Source organism: Tyto alba, unplaced genomic scaffold (genome assembly GCF_018691265.1).
Source record: "Tyto alba isolate M040663 unplaced genomic scaffold, T.alba_DEE_v4.0 Super-Scaffold_2, whole genome shotgun sequence".
Classification (NCBI taxonomy): Eukaryota; Metazoa; Chordata; class Aves; order Strigiformes; family Tytonidae; genus Tyto; species Tyto alba.
Window position 1 is genome coordinate 1,612,349 of NW_024881282.1, and position 15,880 is coordinate 1,628,228.

General features: G+C 46.3%; 1 protein-coding gene across 1 annotated transcript; it reads right to left on the reverse strand.

Moving 5' to 3' along the window:
- Positions 1 to 9,273: 9,273 nt before the first annotated feature.
- LOC104367211 (olfactory receptor 2AT4) lies at positions 9,274 to 10,245 on the reverse strand. Its single transcript, XM_009974295.3, has one exon. It carries the CDS (start codon positions 10,243 to 10,245, stop codon positions 9,274 to 9,276), a length of 972 nt encoding a protein of 323 aa, XP_009972597.3.
- Between the last annotated feature and the right edge of the window lie 5,635 nt (positions 10,246 to 15,880).

Sequence of the window (15,880 nt, forward strand, 5' to 3'; positions counted from 1 at the left end):
GCTCTCATCCAGCTTCACTCCTGCACCACTAACTGGCACTGGGGGCCAGTTCTGGCCCTGGAACTGTCCTGCCCCCACCCCAACCCCTCACCCTGCTGCCATCCAGCCCTGTCCTGCTGTCTTCCAACTGCCACCCGGGCTCCATCTGCTGCCTCCCACCAACCCAACCCCCTCTGCCTGCTCTTCCTCCCCTCCCCTTCTCTCTCTTTCCCTCCTGTTCCTTCCCTTCTCCAACTGCCACCCATCCGATGCCATCCCATCCCATTCCACCCCACCCCTTCTCCAACTGCCATCCCACCTTCCCCCTCCCATCCCCATGCCATTCCCATCCCATCCCAACTGTCACCTGGGCCTGTTCCACCACCTCCCAGCACACCAGTCCCACTTCCAACTGCCACCATCCCTCCTCCAACTGCCACCCATTCTCTCTCCTCTCCTCTCCTCTCCTCTCCTCTCCTCTCCTCTCCTCTCCTCTCCTCTCCTCTCCTCTCCTCTCCTCTCCTCTCCTCTCCTCTCCTCTCCTCTCCTCTCCTCTCCTCTCCTCTCCTCTCCTCTCCTCTCCTCTCCTCTCCTCTCCTCTCCTCTCCTCTCCTCTCCTCTCCTCTCCTCTCCTCTCCTCTCCTCTCCTCTCCTCTCCTCTCCTCTCCTCTCCTCTCCTCTCCTCTCCTCTCCTCTCCTCTCCTCTCCTCTCCTCTCCTCTCCTCTCCTCTCCTCTCCTCTCCTCTCCTCTCCTCTCCTCTCCTCTCCTCTCCTCTCCTCTCCTCTCGATACACGTCACGGGGTGGGATAATGAAGCTTTTGTTTTCGCTCCTTTTGCTTCCGAGTGCTCATGATTATTCTGCTCCATTTCGGAGGCAGGTGATGGTGCTGAGTTGCTGTTTTCAGAGACCCACCATGGGTGTCTTCATGCCCTTTCCCAAGTGGTAACACTTAATTTCCAACTCATCAGTGCATGTTATTGGTTTATCTTTCTCCACCTGCGTTACGCTGCCTTCATCGACGCCAACACGTGACTGCTCCATCACCCAGTGATTCAGGATTGTGGCGTTTTTCTGCAGCTCTTCCCAAATCACATTTACCTCCTTTCCTAATTTGTATCACAGGGAAGTTTGCCACTTCCCTGCTTCATCTTTTTCTCTCTCTTGCAACAGCATGACAAACTAGATGGGACTCAAACCAGTTCCTGGCTGCCTCCCCTTTATTTTCTACTCTTGTGAACATCATCTCTATTAACCAGGTAGTCATTTACAGGAGACAATTTCTTTTAACCCACAGTAGCTTTGTTTGTTTTTTTTTTTTTTTTTTAATTATTTTATTTATTTTTTTGGGAAGGTAAGAGACAGAAAGTAATGACATAATGGCATAAAGGAGGAGGAACCATGTACAGAGCTTGCTGGAGGGGATGGAATAGTGTTGACAGGCTTCTGTAGGTCTTTGAAATAGAAATGCTGGCTAAGTTGTAAAACATAACAGTTTAAATTAAGGAAAACAGAGGTGTCAGGGGAAGAATCAAAGGAAATGGCTGATGTGAGAAGCTGCAGCAGCAGTGATTTCCCAGGATGAGAACACACTGGTGAGGGTAGCCAGGAGGCATGAATTAAGTCAGATCTCATCCACCAGATAAAGGGTGATAAATTTGGTACAATAATAATGCAGCTTTAAGAAAATGTCTTTGCCCCAAGGCACTGAGCTCACGCTGAGGTTCCCAGGTGGGGGCAGAAACCCCCCAACTTCCCTACAAGATAAAACCTTGCACAAGGGGCTGCTCATCTCTGAGCTTTTCTTAACCTCTTAAAGGTAGAAAATAGCCCAAAGGGCCAGAGAGGGCTGGGAAGAAGGAGGGGGGCACGAGAGGATGGGAAAACTGGGTGCCCAGTCTCAGTTGCTCGACACCCTCTTGGCTACGGGCAGCTGTAGATTCCCATTCAAACCAGCAGCAGACTGGTGCATGCGACGTGGACCTTTCCTGCTCTGGAGGAGGAGCCAAAGCAGCAATTTCCAGTTTGTTTGAATGACCCACAGTCCAAAAATCCAAAGATTTGTGTTGCAAGGGCTTCCGTGCTTTCCCTGGGTTTTGTTTTAAATTCACCTTCATCCTCCTTCCTTAGCAATGAAGTTGATAGATGTTAGCGAGTATAATCTACATATAAATTGGGCAGCTACTCTTAAAACCATAAATGGTACTATGAATAAGAAACATGCTTTATCAGATAGTGTCCTTGCATTTCCACCTCTCCAGCCTATGACTAAAGGGAATATTGCATTTTAATTCATAAAGCAGATTGCAGCACCAAATCAGCATGAGCGCATCTATCAAGCAGAGGAACGACACCACTGACATATTTTAAATACACCCAAGCACAAAGTACCATGAGGACTTACTGGATTCAGATTTGACCAGAAAACCCTACTTCCATGTGTCTGTGCACACATGTTGGGAAGACCAAAAGCTTCCTGGTGGCAAATGGATGAAATGACTCTGACAGACAGCAACGCCAAGGGCTGAGAAGCGCACAAAGTAGCACAAAGACAATGCAAGACCAATTCTTGATCACAAAGCTCAACCTCCCCCCCCCCCCCCCCAAGGAATTAGGATTCACATAGTTTTGTAGAGCAGGAATTCCCGGGCATGGATACAGGAGTGCAGTGGGATTGCAGACACACCAGGTATCTCCCCCAGCAGCTACAGAATCACACACTCACAGGCTGGTTGAGGTGGGAAGGGATTTCTGGAGGTCATTTGGTCCAACCCCCTGCTCAGGCAGGGCCATCTAGAGCCACTTGCCTATGATCATGCCAAGATTACTCTTGAATATGTCTAAGGGTCTCTCCACCACCTCCCTGGGCAACCTGTGCCAGGGCTTGGTCACCCTCACAGTGAAAAATGTTTCCTGATGTTCAGAGGGACCCTCCTGTGTCCCAGTGTGTGCCCATGGCCTCTGGTCCTGGCTCTGGGCGCCACTGGGAAGAGCCTGGCTCTGTCTTTTGGCATCCTCCTTGCGGGTGTTGATGCACATTGGGAGGATCCTCCTGAGCCATCTCATCTCTAGGCTGAGCAGTCCTAGCTCTCTCAGCCTTTCCTCATAGCAGAGATGCTCCAGGCCCTTCAGCAGCTTCGTGGCCCTTCTCTGGACTCTCCCCAGTAGCTTCATGTCTCTCTTGTACTGGGGAGCCCAGCACTGGACCCAGAACTCCAGCTGTGGCCTCACCAGTGCTGAGCAGAGGACAAAGATCACCTCCCTCGACCTTCTGGCAATGCTTCTCCTAATGCAGCCCAAGACACTGTTGACCTTTGCTGCAAGGGCAGAAGGATGCTGCTACTTCTTCTTGTCTCGAGGACTCATAGAAAGATGCGTGGGGCCAAACAGGATCCTGGCAATGACCTCCCCAAGCGCCGTCCTTTCCAGTAGCAAGAGCTGGAGGATTTGGTGCGTGGTGAGACATGGCACATCTCTCCTCCTCCCTTCCCTCGGTGTGTGCAGGGCTCAGCAAACCCCCAGAGCAAGGACCAAGCCTCCCATGGGAAAAGCATCTTCCAGGGCATGGTGTCTCCCCTGCTCCCACCAGCCTGGTGCAGAGGGACCAAGGAGAAGGCTTTCAGCAGCAGAAGCGGGGAGGAGGATCCCTCTTGATCCCTCCTTGCCTGGTCGGGTGAAAGAGGAATCATCTCAGACACAGCTACACCCCTGCTCTGGAAGGGCAGGTCACCCACTGAAGATGTGGGGAAGGAGCCAGCTCACAGCAGAGGTTTGCAGGGAAGACCAAGGGTTTCATCGCCCGGATCCTGCCAGGGTTTGCAGCTGTGCAGGTTTCCAAGGAAGAAATGGTGAAAAAGGCCACTGAGCAGGGAAGCTACAGTAAAGTGTGACCTGGGAGTGTCTTCCCAGTTTCTCCCCGGGCTCCCTGGGGTTTGGGCCGTAAGGCTTTTATTCTTCTGTGTACAAAAAAAGCCTTCCCCACACTGTCCTGGCTATTTTCAGACTCTCCCAGTATGATAAATACACAACAAATGTCATGTTCACACTCCAGGATAAATACACAACAAATGTCATATTCACACTCCAGGAGTGAAGGGGCACAGTTAAAAGCAGAAAAATCCATGCAAAAAAACAGATATCCATGTCATCAAGTGCTGCACTGTTGGTGCAAGTGAAAAACAATGTTAAACCACCAAGAAAACGATGAGTTCAGCCTCCAGATTCTGGGACTTCTCCATGATGTGTCCCAGTGGAGAAGGTGTGTGAGTGGGGGGTCTGTCTGCAGGGGCACCCACTTCTCAACCTGCAGTTTCACTTTTGTTCTCTTGAAAAAAACAAATGAAAAAAAAAAAAAAAAAAAGTGGATCACTCTACCACAGATGTTATGACATTTCCAACCCAGTTTTTCCTGGCTCTTAAATCTATAAACAGCCCTGGAAACCTCATGGCTTTTTACTTCCCTGCTGTGATGCTGCAGCAAGATCCCTTGTGAGCTGACCAGAAATGATCTGCTTTAAGGAGAAAAGAAGTGTCCAGCCCACTCACCCTGGTGCCTGCAAATATTTCCAGGGGCAGACCATCCTGCACGGAGACGTACAAGAGTCCAGATGACTTAGCCCTGAAAATATCTTTTTTTTTTTCCCCCTTGTTGGCTATGGAGGAGCTCAGCTGGAGAGCTTGGCCCTGAGGGGTGAGAAGCGGGGGGGCATCAGCTGTGGGGGGACGGGGTGTTGCCTGCGGCACTCGGGAGTTTCTTTGGAGTCTTTTGAGTGATTCTGGTGAGCATTGTGCTTTTTTTTGGTGGGGAAGGGGGTATGTGAGGGTACCCTTGGGTGCCTTCTCCGTGGAGCACCGTGGTAAGTGAGGCAAGCTTTCACTTCACACCACATAAAACCAAACCAAACAAACCAAAACCCAATGAAAGCATATTTTGAAGTTCTTGTGTTCGATGGTGAGCATAAAGGAACCATGGAAAAAGAATATCTGCTTTTACAAGAACTTTATGTAGAAGAGCTCTGATTGCAAAATAGATTACATAAACTCATATACTGTTAAGCTGTTATTATAATGGCACTTGAAACAATCTGGCCTTTGCTTCACATCCATGTGTACATAATTTGCACAACATATAAGCTCATAACCCATTTGGGAAGGGCATCTTGGGCGAAGAAGCAGCAGCAAGTCAAAGGGGAGAGGGCTCTTGTGGTGCAGGGGGAGACAGTTGGATGAATGATAAGCTCCTTGAGGTGCATGTATTTTAATATGGATGCAAAACCGGACATAATTTGATTTATCCTCTGATTTTCTTTAATTTTGAGATGAGAAAAAGTTTAAAACCTCGTTCTCCTGCAAGATTTCTGTTGAAAACGAAGAGTGGTCTGAGCTGCTGGGATGTGGAGGGGCTGGTGAGGGGGAATTTAAAAGCAATAATGAGTATTAGGTGAGAAAATTTACTGCTTGGATGTAGAATATTATGCAGTATTGTTCTGGCTGATATACAAATCAGGTATGGGAAGGATCTAGGGTTTCATATTCACAGACTGCATCTCATGGCTCAGAAATAGCCAGCTACATCTGGAAAATGGGTGCTCAGAGTCTGCAGGTTCTTCTGCTCAATGTAATTCTTACTTATTTTTTGTTTCATATAAAACTGAGATGAAGATTTGGAGCAGAAAACGCATTATGTGAATGCAATGTCTTGTAAAAGGCAGCTGCAGGACCCTCTGGATATTAGTATAATGCTATTGCTGTAGATAACAAATAATATTAGCTGGAAATGGTTTCTAGCTGTTAGGCAAAATTATTATATTGTCAGATGTGATGAATGAGGGAAGTGGAGAAGGATTTAGCATCCTATCTTGGTAGCTATATTCTGTAATGTTATTCTGAATGCCGGTTGCAAGCCCCTCTCCCCTGCCTGCTCTAACCTTGCCCTCGAACGCAGATGTTAAGAGCCAGCTGAGGTCTTCTCTTCCCTCGTGAGCAGCCAACATCATCAGGTAAAAAAAATCCAGTTCCTCAGAGCAAACAGCCAGCTCACATTGTAAAATGAGAAAACTCCATTTGAAAACTGGGTAAAATGCTTTCGGTGGATTTTCTTCTTTTATATAGCCATGCTGGCAATGAGGTGCTGCACTAGGGCTCTTCGTGCAGGCTCCACTTCTTCTCGGGAGGTCCTAGGAAGGTCCCCTCCTCCCTGAGGCTACATCCCAGCAATACTGCAATGTGCAAGGTGGGGACAGAACTCCAAGTAATGGTTTTATATTAATAATTTCCAGAGATAAACGTGGATGTGCTGGAAATGATGCTTCTTGGGTGCAGCTCCTGTGAAGGACGCAGAAGGGACACCTGCAGCTTGGAGGAGGTTTATTCCCTCAGAATGAAGCAAACTTCTAAGAAGTGACAGGTGATGTTTGGTGATGTTCATTTTCTTTTTTTGTTCATTTCCTTTTTTTGTTCATTTTTGGGCTTTTTCACCCCAGCTTGCCCACGGGCGTTGGAAGGGGAGGAGCGGTGCTGCTGGTGGGTCTCAGCGTCTCACCCCTGTGGCTCCAAGGCTGATTTCCCTCTGTGGTTCATGGTTATGAGCCATCACCCAAGACCACCATGGGTTTTTTATGGCAGCTGGTAACATCCTGCCCACTGGCGCTGGGGGAAACCCAAATGTGTCCTCTCTCCACGGCTTAATTTTTCTTTTCCTAATGATTAACCAAAGGGAGAGCACAGCGCTCCCCATTTCCTCATAGACCATGCTCCCTCTTCTTCTGGATTGCAACGAATTTTGTAATCTCTTTCCAGTGCCCTGTCCCAGGGCTTTGGGAGGAGATTCCAATCTGTGGCTGAAGAAAGCATGCAAGCCTTGATGGGTTGGGAGATGGCCAAGCATCTCCATGATGCTGGGCTCTGCACGGCTCCCTGCTCAATGTGCTGGCTGCTCTCCATGCTTGGGGCACTTGGAAAAATCCATGCAATCAAAAAAGTGGCTAAAATTCAAAAATCTTGGGCTTTTGTTTTCCTCGGGAACACTTGTCTCTGCAAAATGACTTGTTAAGAGGAGTAAAACCGTCCTATATATATCAGGAGGGGAATGCTGGAAGCATTAGGTAGTGATAATCTCTGTTTGATGATGGTGCTGCCAATACAGGATTATTATATCGAGCTTTTATGATTATCCTTCAAGAAGAATGTTAAAACATAAAGAGGTTGGGAGAAAAATGAGAATGGTTAAAAGGCTGGAAAATGTTTATTACAGTGGGAGCCTCTGGGCACTTGTTTCATAAGGAAGAGTTTGATTATCTCGTACATGAATTTACATGGTCAACAGGGATCTGGTGTTAGACAAAAGATGAAACAAGATCTTATGGTGGGAAATGAATAACATCAAAGTGGAAATAAGGCTTAAGCTTTTAACAGCGAGAGTAATAAACAGAGAACATTTTACTGGTCATTATGAACAGTTCTTCACTGCTAGACGCCTTCTTAGGAGGGGATTTCAACTGAAAACGCCACTCTGGTCAAATGAGAAATGATGGAACTTCGTGCTGTAAGGAGATGTCAGCTCTCCTAGACCAAAAGGCCACAGTCTTCAAAAGCTGGGACCAAGGGAAAATTAATGATCCATGGCACTCACTCTCTTAACACAGTCTACTCCTGGAAGTCCCCAAACCTCTTTAGTGACCTCCTGATCCCATGAAAACTATTCAAGCAGTTGAACTTGGTGTGCTCGTTGGTGCATCTGCAAGATCCTGGGTGGAAACCTTTTTCTTAACATGTGTGCAGCTCTTCTCTCTTGGGAACAGGGGATCCGTGCTGAGTTTTCATGTGCTAACAAACACGTGGACATCTCTTCTTCCCTGTCTGGAGTCCATGGTGCCTCCTCATTTGGAGCAAGAGCCAATGCCTGAGTGTGGTGGCCACTCTTAGGCAACCAAGATGATGCCATACCTGTGCCTTCAGTGACTCTTACAAGCTCACAGCTCCTGCTCACATGCTCATGATAGAAAAGATGCTTTGCATATTAGGTCCTCAATGTAGTGGGAAACACTAAGTGTTTAAAAAACATTTTAAAACCCCCACGTCTTCCACCAAAATCAACCACTAGGTTTGGAGGAACTGTTCTTAACTCTCTTTCAATTAATTCCCCAATCTATGTGTACATTTTTGCTGTGGACAGTGCAGGAGAGTGGCTGTGTCATGTCCTTGTCCACCTGGCAGAGTTGTCTCCTCTCCAGCCCCCTTGGCTGGAGGTCCTCTGCTCAGAAGTGGCCAAGAGCATTGAAGGTTGGTCATGAGAGGGTAAAGATGTTAGTACACTGGAAATGGAGACCCTTCTAGTCTTACATGGGTTGAATATGTGTTGAATCAGCATTAAAAATGTTAATGGAAGAATGAGTGAGGGATAGCCCAAGCCTTCCCCCAAGTCTCTGTCACAGACCTCAACACCTCTAATGAGCTTTGAAAGGTTCTGTTAAACAGAAGCCAGAGGAAAAACATATTTCTGTATGCTAATCTTAGAGAAAACCAAGCGTGTCTCAGAAGGTCAGAGATGTTCATTTGCACTGGACTATCTGCCTGTCCTGGAGGAAAAAGTGAATTAAATAAGCTCTAGGCAAACATCCACATTTTCCACTGCTTGATAGCATCTCTGCCTAAAATTGGAGGTTCATGGTGTTTAACTGACTGTTGTTTCACATTGGCTTCCCTAGTGCAGGAATCTGTGAATCAGGCTGTTGAACAGAAGAGGTGGTTGATGGTACTGTCTTGCACACAGACACCATTTCATCAAGCTGTACCTGCTGCAGTTTTAATTTATCTTTAATGTTTCCTGCAGCTCTGCAATCCTGTAAAGTGATTTTGTAGTTTCCCCACTCAGGAGTAACAGTCCAGGGTCACCACTGCCATTTGTAAGGAAAATAACTGCTACCACCCCTGAAACTCTTAAATGGAGGAATTAAAATAATGCATCCTCCACGGTGCAATGTGGAGGGGAAAGTGTAAAGAAATGTGGTACCACTCCAGTTCAGCTTTATTTAGTGCATTTTCAGCTTTATTTAGTTCATGCACAGCTTTATTTAGCACATGAGTGACTTAGTCACTGAAGGATAGAAACCAAACTAGAAAATTATAAATATTACAGCAAGTCTACTAAAAACTTCACAGGAATAGACTGAAATACATTAACATAGGATATACCACAGTTCAGGGGAACCAAACAGAATTCCAAAGGCGATGATGTCTTAATTAACCAGAGGACTGACATAATCAACAGCATGAGGCTTCCGCACTGCTGTGAATTTTACCCAAATAAATAACATCTTTTAGAAAAGGGAAAGATTTTCTGAAAAATAGACTTTTTAACAGCAGATTTTACTTCCTTATTCCGTAAAGTGTAAATGATTGGGTTTAACAAGGGAGTCAAAATAGAGAAGACAATGTTGCTCATGACATGGACTTCAACAGGGATGTCTGCTTGGTAGGACATGTACGCCACAGCGATGGAGGAGTAGTAAGTGCCCACCACAAGCAGATGGGAAATACATGTTGAAAAGGCTTTCATGCGCCCTTCTTTGGAACTGATCTTCAGTATGGAGAGGATGATGTGGACGTACGAGAGGGTGATGAGCAACAGAGGGACAACCGACACTGTCATAGCTATGGAAAACCCCAAGAACATCTGGAAATCGGCACTGAAGCCCGAGCAGGCAGCTTGGACCACTGCCAGGTGGTCACAAAAGCAGTGGTGAACCCTGGTTGTGTCCCTGTAAGCTAGTTGAGAGGTCTGAGAGATGACGGGCATGGGTATTAGCAGCGCAGTGATCCAGGCGCTGGCTGCCAGCTGGATGTTCACTCTTCTTGTCATCTTGGCCAGGTAACGGAGGGGGTTGCAGATGGCTTCGTAGCGGTCGTAAGCCATGACGACCAGGAGAAGCGCCTCAGTTACCGTCAACATGTGAAAACTGTACATCTGCAGAAAACAGCCCCGAAACGAGATGGTTTTAGCATTGGCCAGGAACATCGCCAGCATTTTGGGGATGGTGGTGGTTGTGAAGAGAACGTCTAACACGGAGAGGTTAATCAGGAAGAAGTACATGGGTTTGTGGAGCGTATGGTCGAGCACAACCACGGTGATGATAACGGCATTACTGGCCAGGATCAGAAGGTAGGATAGCAAGAACACAACAAAGAAAGAGGTCTGGAAATCCTGGAGAGCTGGAAACCCCACCAAGAAAAAGACTTTAGTGGAAACATTGCTGCTGCAGCTCTCCATGGTGGAGCTGGTCAAAACACCTGCAAGGATGAAGAGGGAGTAAGGAAACAGGCTGACGTGCAGGAGGACATTTCTCTAAGGAGCTTTGCAGAGGTTCTGCAAGGAAAACACACGTCGGATGAAATCTTGCAGAGCCAAGCACATTGCAAGACACAGCTCAGCCCTCTTGTCTCTAACCGGCAATTAAGATGATTTGGATTCTCTGATGATGATGTGGATTACATCTATAGGTGGCACGCTCTTCAGCTTTGGGCATGAAGGGTCAAGGCTTCTTCTCACCTAGCTTTGGGTGCTTGCCATGCAGAGCACCCCCCCAATCTGCCCTGCTCCTTCTGGGTCCCTTTTCTGGTCCGTGGGGACAAGGGGCATTTTTTGGGGGTGCAGTTCCTCTTCCCCATTCTGCACCGAAGAGGAGATGAACATCATCATGGAAACGCCCATTTCTCTCCTCTATGGGAAGTCAGGGAATTAGCTCAGCAGCAGTCAATCGTCCATCTCTGTTTTGCTGGGTTATTACCACCTTTGCTCCCCAAAGTCGTTCTCATCACTGTTTTTCACGCCCATGTTACCTCTGGTTGGCTACTTGTGTCTCACTGTGTTTCCCACCGTCATTGCAGCACGTAGTCGATTTCTGCTGCTGTTTCTGAAATTCAGATGAAAATGTAGAATTTCTTTTGGCTTCCAGGTCATTTTCTGGTACATAAAATCAAAGGAATTTTCACGGTATTTTTTTTTGGCTGATGTAGGTCAGCATCGTGTCTTTTACCATAGTAAGAAACGTTTTAGAGATTTGTGAAGTTCAAAGACACTGTAATAAAAAATTAGGGATAAGTATCTGTCAGTGACTTCAGCTCAGATGCAGGGGGACACAATGTATGACAGCTTACAGCCCTTACATATCTTTATTTTACGTAATGTAGCTCTACAGTTGCATTATTCATATAAACTTCTGATACTTTTTGGATTTCTCTGGGAAGGGTAAGGAAGAGCGTGCTGTACTTTTCCATTTATTTTACATTACGAGCTTTTAAGATTCCTGACTGACAAAGATTTTCTTTCCTCTCAATAGAAATACTTCCTTTGTTGCTCATAAAGATTTAATGCAGATTGGAAAGGACTATTCTGCCCAAACCCTATGGAATATGCTGCCTTGCTGCAGCAAAATAAAGCAGTGTTTTGGAAACTTCCAGCATCTTCTAATTCAAGCACTTTCATGGGCACAAAGTCCTTTGGAATTTATCTATTTTCTCTGACATTGGGTAAATCAAAACTAGGATAATGTTCAGAAGAAAAACCACCCTTGTTTTGATTAGGTTCGTGCTAAAAAAAGATGGAGAAATTAAACTTAATTAAGTTTTTATGCCTTTTCTTGGTTTCCTTATCCCAATTTAAAAGAGGGGAAAAAAAGCTCTCTTGGAAATGTTTTGTGCTTGGCCTCAAGTAGTTGAGATTAATGGTCGGTCTCATGCAATTTCCTAACATTATTAAATCTCTGGTAATTTTCAGATAGTTTTACCTTTCACCCAGAAAGTCATCTCCATAACAATGTAGGAGAGATCCATTTAATATTCCAAATAAATAGATCTTCTGCCACACTGAGATTTAAATACAATTGATATTTCGTTTACTCTCTACCTCTCATCTAATCTACCCTTCTTCATTGCTCTTTCTTTTTATTATTTTTTCCAAATGGGTAAGCATCCAGGATGTAATTTGTATAAACAATGCCACACTATTAAAAAGCCCAATATAATTTATTGTATTGAATTAAAATTGCCAGCATGTAATGTCCTTAACATTAGCATTGATTTGAAGTTGTTTTCAGACATAGTAGATCAAATTCTCATTCCTTGGAGCCTGTTGACATGTATCACAACTTATTTTCCCATCCTGGACCCCATGAGAAAAAAAATAAATCAAAATGAAACACTTAATTAGTCTGAAAAATATTATTGTATTAACCAAATAGTATGAACAATAACTCACTTGCACTTTGAAGTTATAACAAGGTCTTCCCTTTTCTTAATGTTATCCTTGGTGAGAAGTGCAAAACTCCTGCAATATATCAATGGGCAAAGCCACTGCTGATATTGAGCATATTTGAAAGCGCTGCCCTGCTCCCCACCCAGAGACGCTCCCCAGAGGTGACCTCTTTGATAGTTTCTTGCCTTGAACTGGGAGAACCACACGTTATTTTCCCAATAGAGCATCTCAACAGTTTTGAATTCCCCTGTTGCGCGCCGCACTGCACAGCAGATGGAATCTGACAACAGATTTGCACAGTCAAGAGCAGCAAAGGAAGAGTTTTCACTACCTAAAGTTTGTTGGGTGATGGAAACACTGGAGTAAGTCGGGGCTTTTCTTGCCACATCTGGAGGAGCTTCGCATGGTTCAATATTGGCCCTTCCTTTGGCATTTCCTTTCCAATGCCTGGGTCGTGCTCTGGAGGTTTCCATCTCCCCCTCTACACCAACCCCAGGCGTACACCGAAGGTGTAGTGCGTGGCCAAGGCAGAGGAGCAGCTCTCAGGTAGGGCCAGCAGCAGCTCTCCCAAACGTGGGCACAGCCCAAATGCAGACCCAACCACAGAGGATCCCGACCTGTAGCTGTTCTCACTCCATCTCCTTTCTCCAGGATTTTCAGGGCAGGGCTGGTACGTGGCTCAGCTGGTTCAGGAGGAACAGGCAGTTGCAAAGACAACATGCACAGGACTGGGATGGGCAACATATCTGGTTGCTTGGGAGGTTCCTTAGGTGCCATCCCTGCAGGTTGGCCTCTTAATTCCACCTCGGACAGGAGCCCTGGACTGCTTCATGCATCATGCTTTGGTATGTCTGGGTACACTGGTGAACATAAAACCCCTTTACATGGACAACCAGGTGGCTATTTCAGCCATTCCTGGGCCACTTCTGTGAGCAGCCTGTCTCCTTGCCCTCCCCATCTCTGAGACCATAACCTCTAAGCCTCACAGCTGCTTCTTTTGGAGGCTTTTTCAAGTGTGGCTGAGGCCAAGGAGAAAAATGACAGCCCTCGAGAGCTGTGTGGACTGGGAAATCCAGGCATGTGGCATGAGAAGATGTTGCCACCTGGCTCTATAGTCAACAGGGAGACGCTCCTTTACAGGGACAGTTCATAGCTGCTAAAATAAACTTGTTCTCCAGATGTCCTGCCAGACAAGTGTCCTCACGCTCCAGATGCCTACATAAATATCTTCACTGTCCCCTAACCATCTTAAGTGAAAGATGTTGGATGGCAATTAGGAAGGGTTAATTTGTGTCCTGTGCAAATAAGTTCTGATGCACTCAGGCTTCTGTGGTGCAGGATGCGTCCTTGGACACCATGGAGAAAAATACAGATTTGATTACATTAGCAGCAATCTGTGAATAATGCACCCGCTTTCATCTCAGGAGCATCTAGACACATAACAAAAACTCAAACTGGTCTCATTTCCATTGCTCCAACCCAATTATTCCTCTAAATTGCTGTCATGTCTTTGATAAATGAAGGAGCTGGAGAGCTTTGCCAGGTGGTGGGATCTGGTGATGCTTTGGGAGTGTGTCCCTCAAAGTCATTTTGCCCAGGATGATCCCTAAGAGGAGAAGTCAAGCCAGGATATAGGTGGGGTTTAGGTGCCAGTTCCTTGGGTCCAGTGTCTTGGGACTGATCCTCAGACTGGGGGAGATGGGGCCAGAAGAGCATCACTGAGAGCTTGGCAAGAGGTTGAGATCTTTTGGGGATCCTGGGGACACAAATATGGATCCCAGTTTGATCTGATGTGTAAAATGTGAGGTGGGATTCATGCCAGATTAGGTGAGATAGTTTTTAAATAGAGTCTTTGAAGTAAACTTTTACTCTAGTGGGTGGTTTGCATGCATCTTTGAATTCTCAGTATATTTTCATAAATATCTCAGCCCCTGCATTCTCCAGTCATGTCCTGACCAAACACCATCACAGCCAGAAACAGTAATATGGTGGAGCTGTGCAAAGTCTCACCTGAATGGACCGAGTGTCCTTGATAACCCCCCAAATGCTCACAACTCTTGTTGAGGTTTTGGTGTGAGATTCACACCTTCTCCAGCATGTTTTTGCTGTGGATGTAATCCTGCAGTCCACATCTTGCTTCAGGGACTAACAGGGACTCCAACTACATTTCCAAGCAGACAACCCTACATAACTATGGTTTTCTGATCTTAGACTATGGATGAGAAAAATGTCTCCTACCTTTAGACACTCGAACATTTAGTTCTAATATTCTTCTAGGAGAACAGGTAATAAAATATCTTTTGCATGGTGTGAAGGAGGAACTCATTGCTGATTATAAACCATTTGAGGTGTGATCTTGTCAGTTAAAATTTAATTTTTAATTACAGGTAGCTTCAGATACACTGACTACAGATGATCCTGGGATTATCTAGCCTCTGTTCATTCTCAACAACTTGGTGGAAAAATATGTTAAAGGACAACAATCTCTCCTTTAGGATGGCAATTTTATTAAACTGCCCAATCCTTTGAAACTCCCATACACTTGGGACTAAGAGCTGCTCTGGCTTAAAATGTCATCACTGTCTTCCCTGGGGACCGGACAGAGATGCTCAAGGTGTCAGTTGGTTACTAGACTAGAATGTTGTATGGTCTTGAGCACACCGCTGTCTGGTGGTATCTGAGAGATCTCATCCCAGGAGTGCAGCTCTGTAGGACCCCAGTGCTGTCACCACCATAGTGGTGGGAGGATGGAGAGGTCAGCACCAAAGCTTACACCCTCAGCAGATCTGAGCTCCCTGATCCTGCTCCAGGCCACGGTGGGTGAGATGCTCCTCTGGGGAAACTCATCTTATTTGGAAGGAGATGTCTGGGAGAGCTGGAGAAATTGCACCAGGAAAATGCTACACATGAAGCCATGGGGACCTGCTCAAGTCTTACTAGCAGATGTTAGAAAGGGAGGCTGATAAATGCTGTTAGACAAATGACCAAATCACAGAATTGTTGAGGTTGGAAGGCACCTCTTGGCTTCATCTGCAGCATCTACAGCAGGTTGGCCAGGACTGTGTCCAGTTGGGTTTTGAATATCTCCACAGACCGAGAGTCCATGACCTCTCTGAGCAACCTGTGCCACTGTTTGGCTGGGGGACAAATCCCTTCCCTGTGCTATGGCTGCACCCAGCAGCACTGTCCCTGTGCCATCCCCCCTTCCCAAGCATATCTGGCCAGGTGTGGGACAGGGCAGCAGAGCTGTCGGAAGCCAACCAGGCCTTTCTGAGATCCTGGTGCTTCTTGAAGGCCAAGTCACCTTGGAGCTCCCACTCTTCCTAGCTGGGACCACGCACTGGGATGACAGCAGAGCCAAGCCCCATGTTAGTTCAGCTCAGTTCATTACTTACAACTTGTAAGATATTTCTTTTCATCTCCTTTTCTTCTCCTTTCTTCTTTTTGCCCTCAGACTTGTCTGAGCTACCTTCTCCCATCACTACACCCTGCTCTTCCAGCTCATGAATCGCTCCTCTGCTGCTGTCTGCCATTCTGTGAGTCTCTCTGGTCCTCCCTATGGTTTCCCCTCCCTGCCTGGAGCCCAAACCCCCCATATCCCACCCTCACCTTCCCTCAATCTGCCAGGTTTTTTTGCAAATCTAAAATTGCC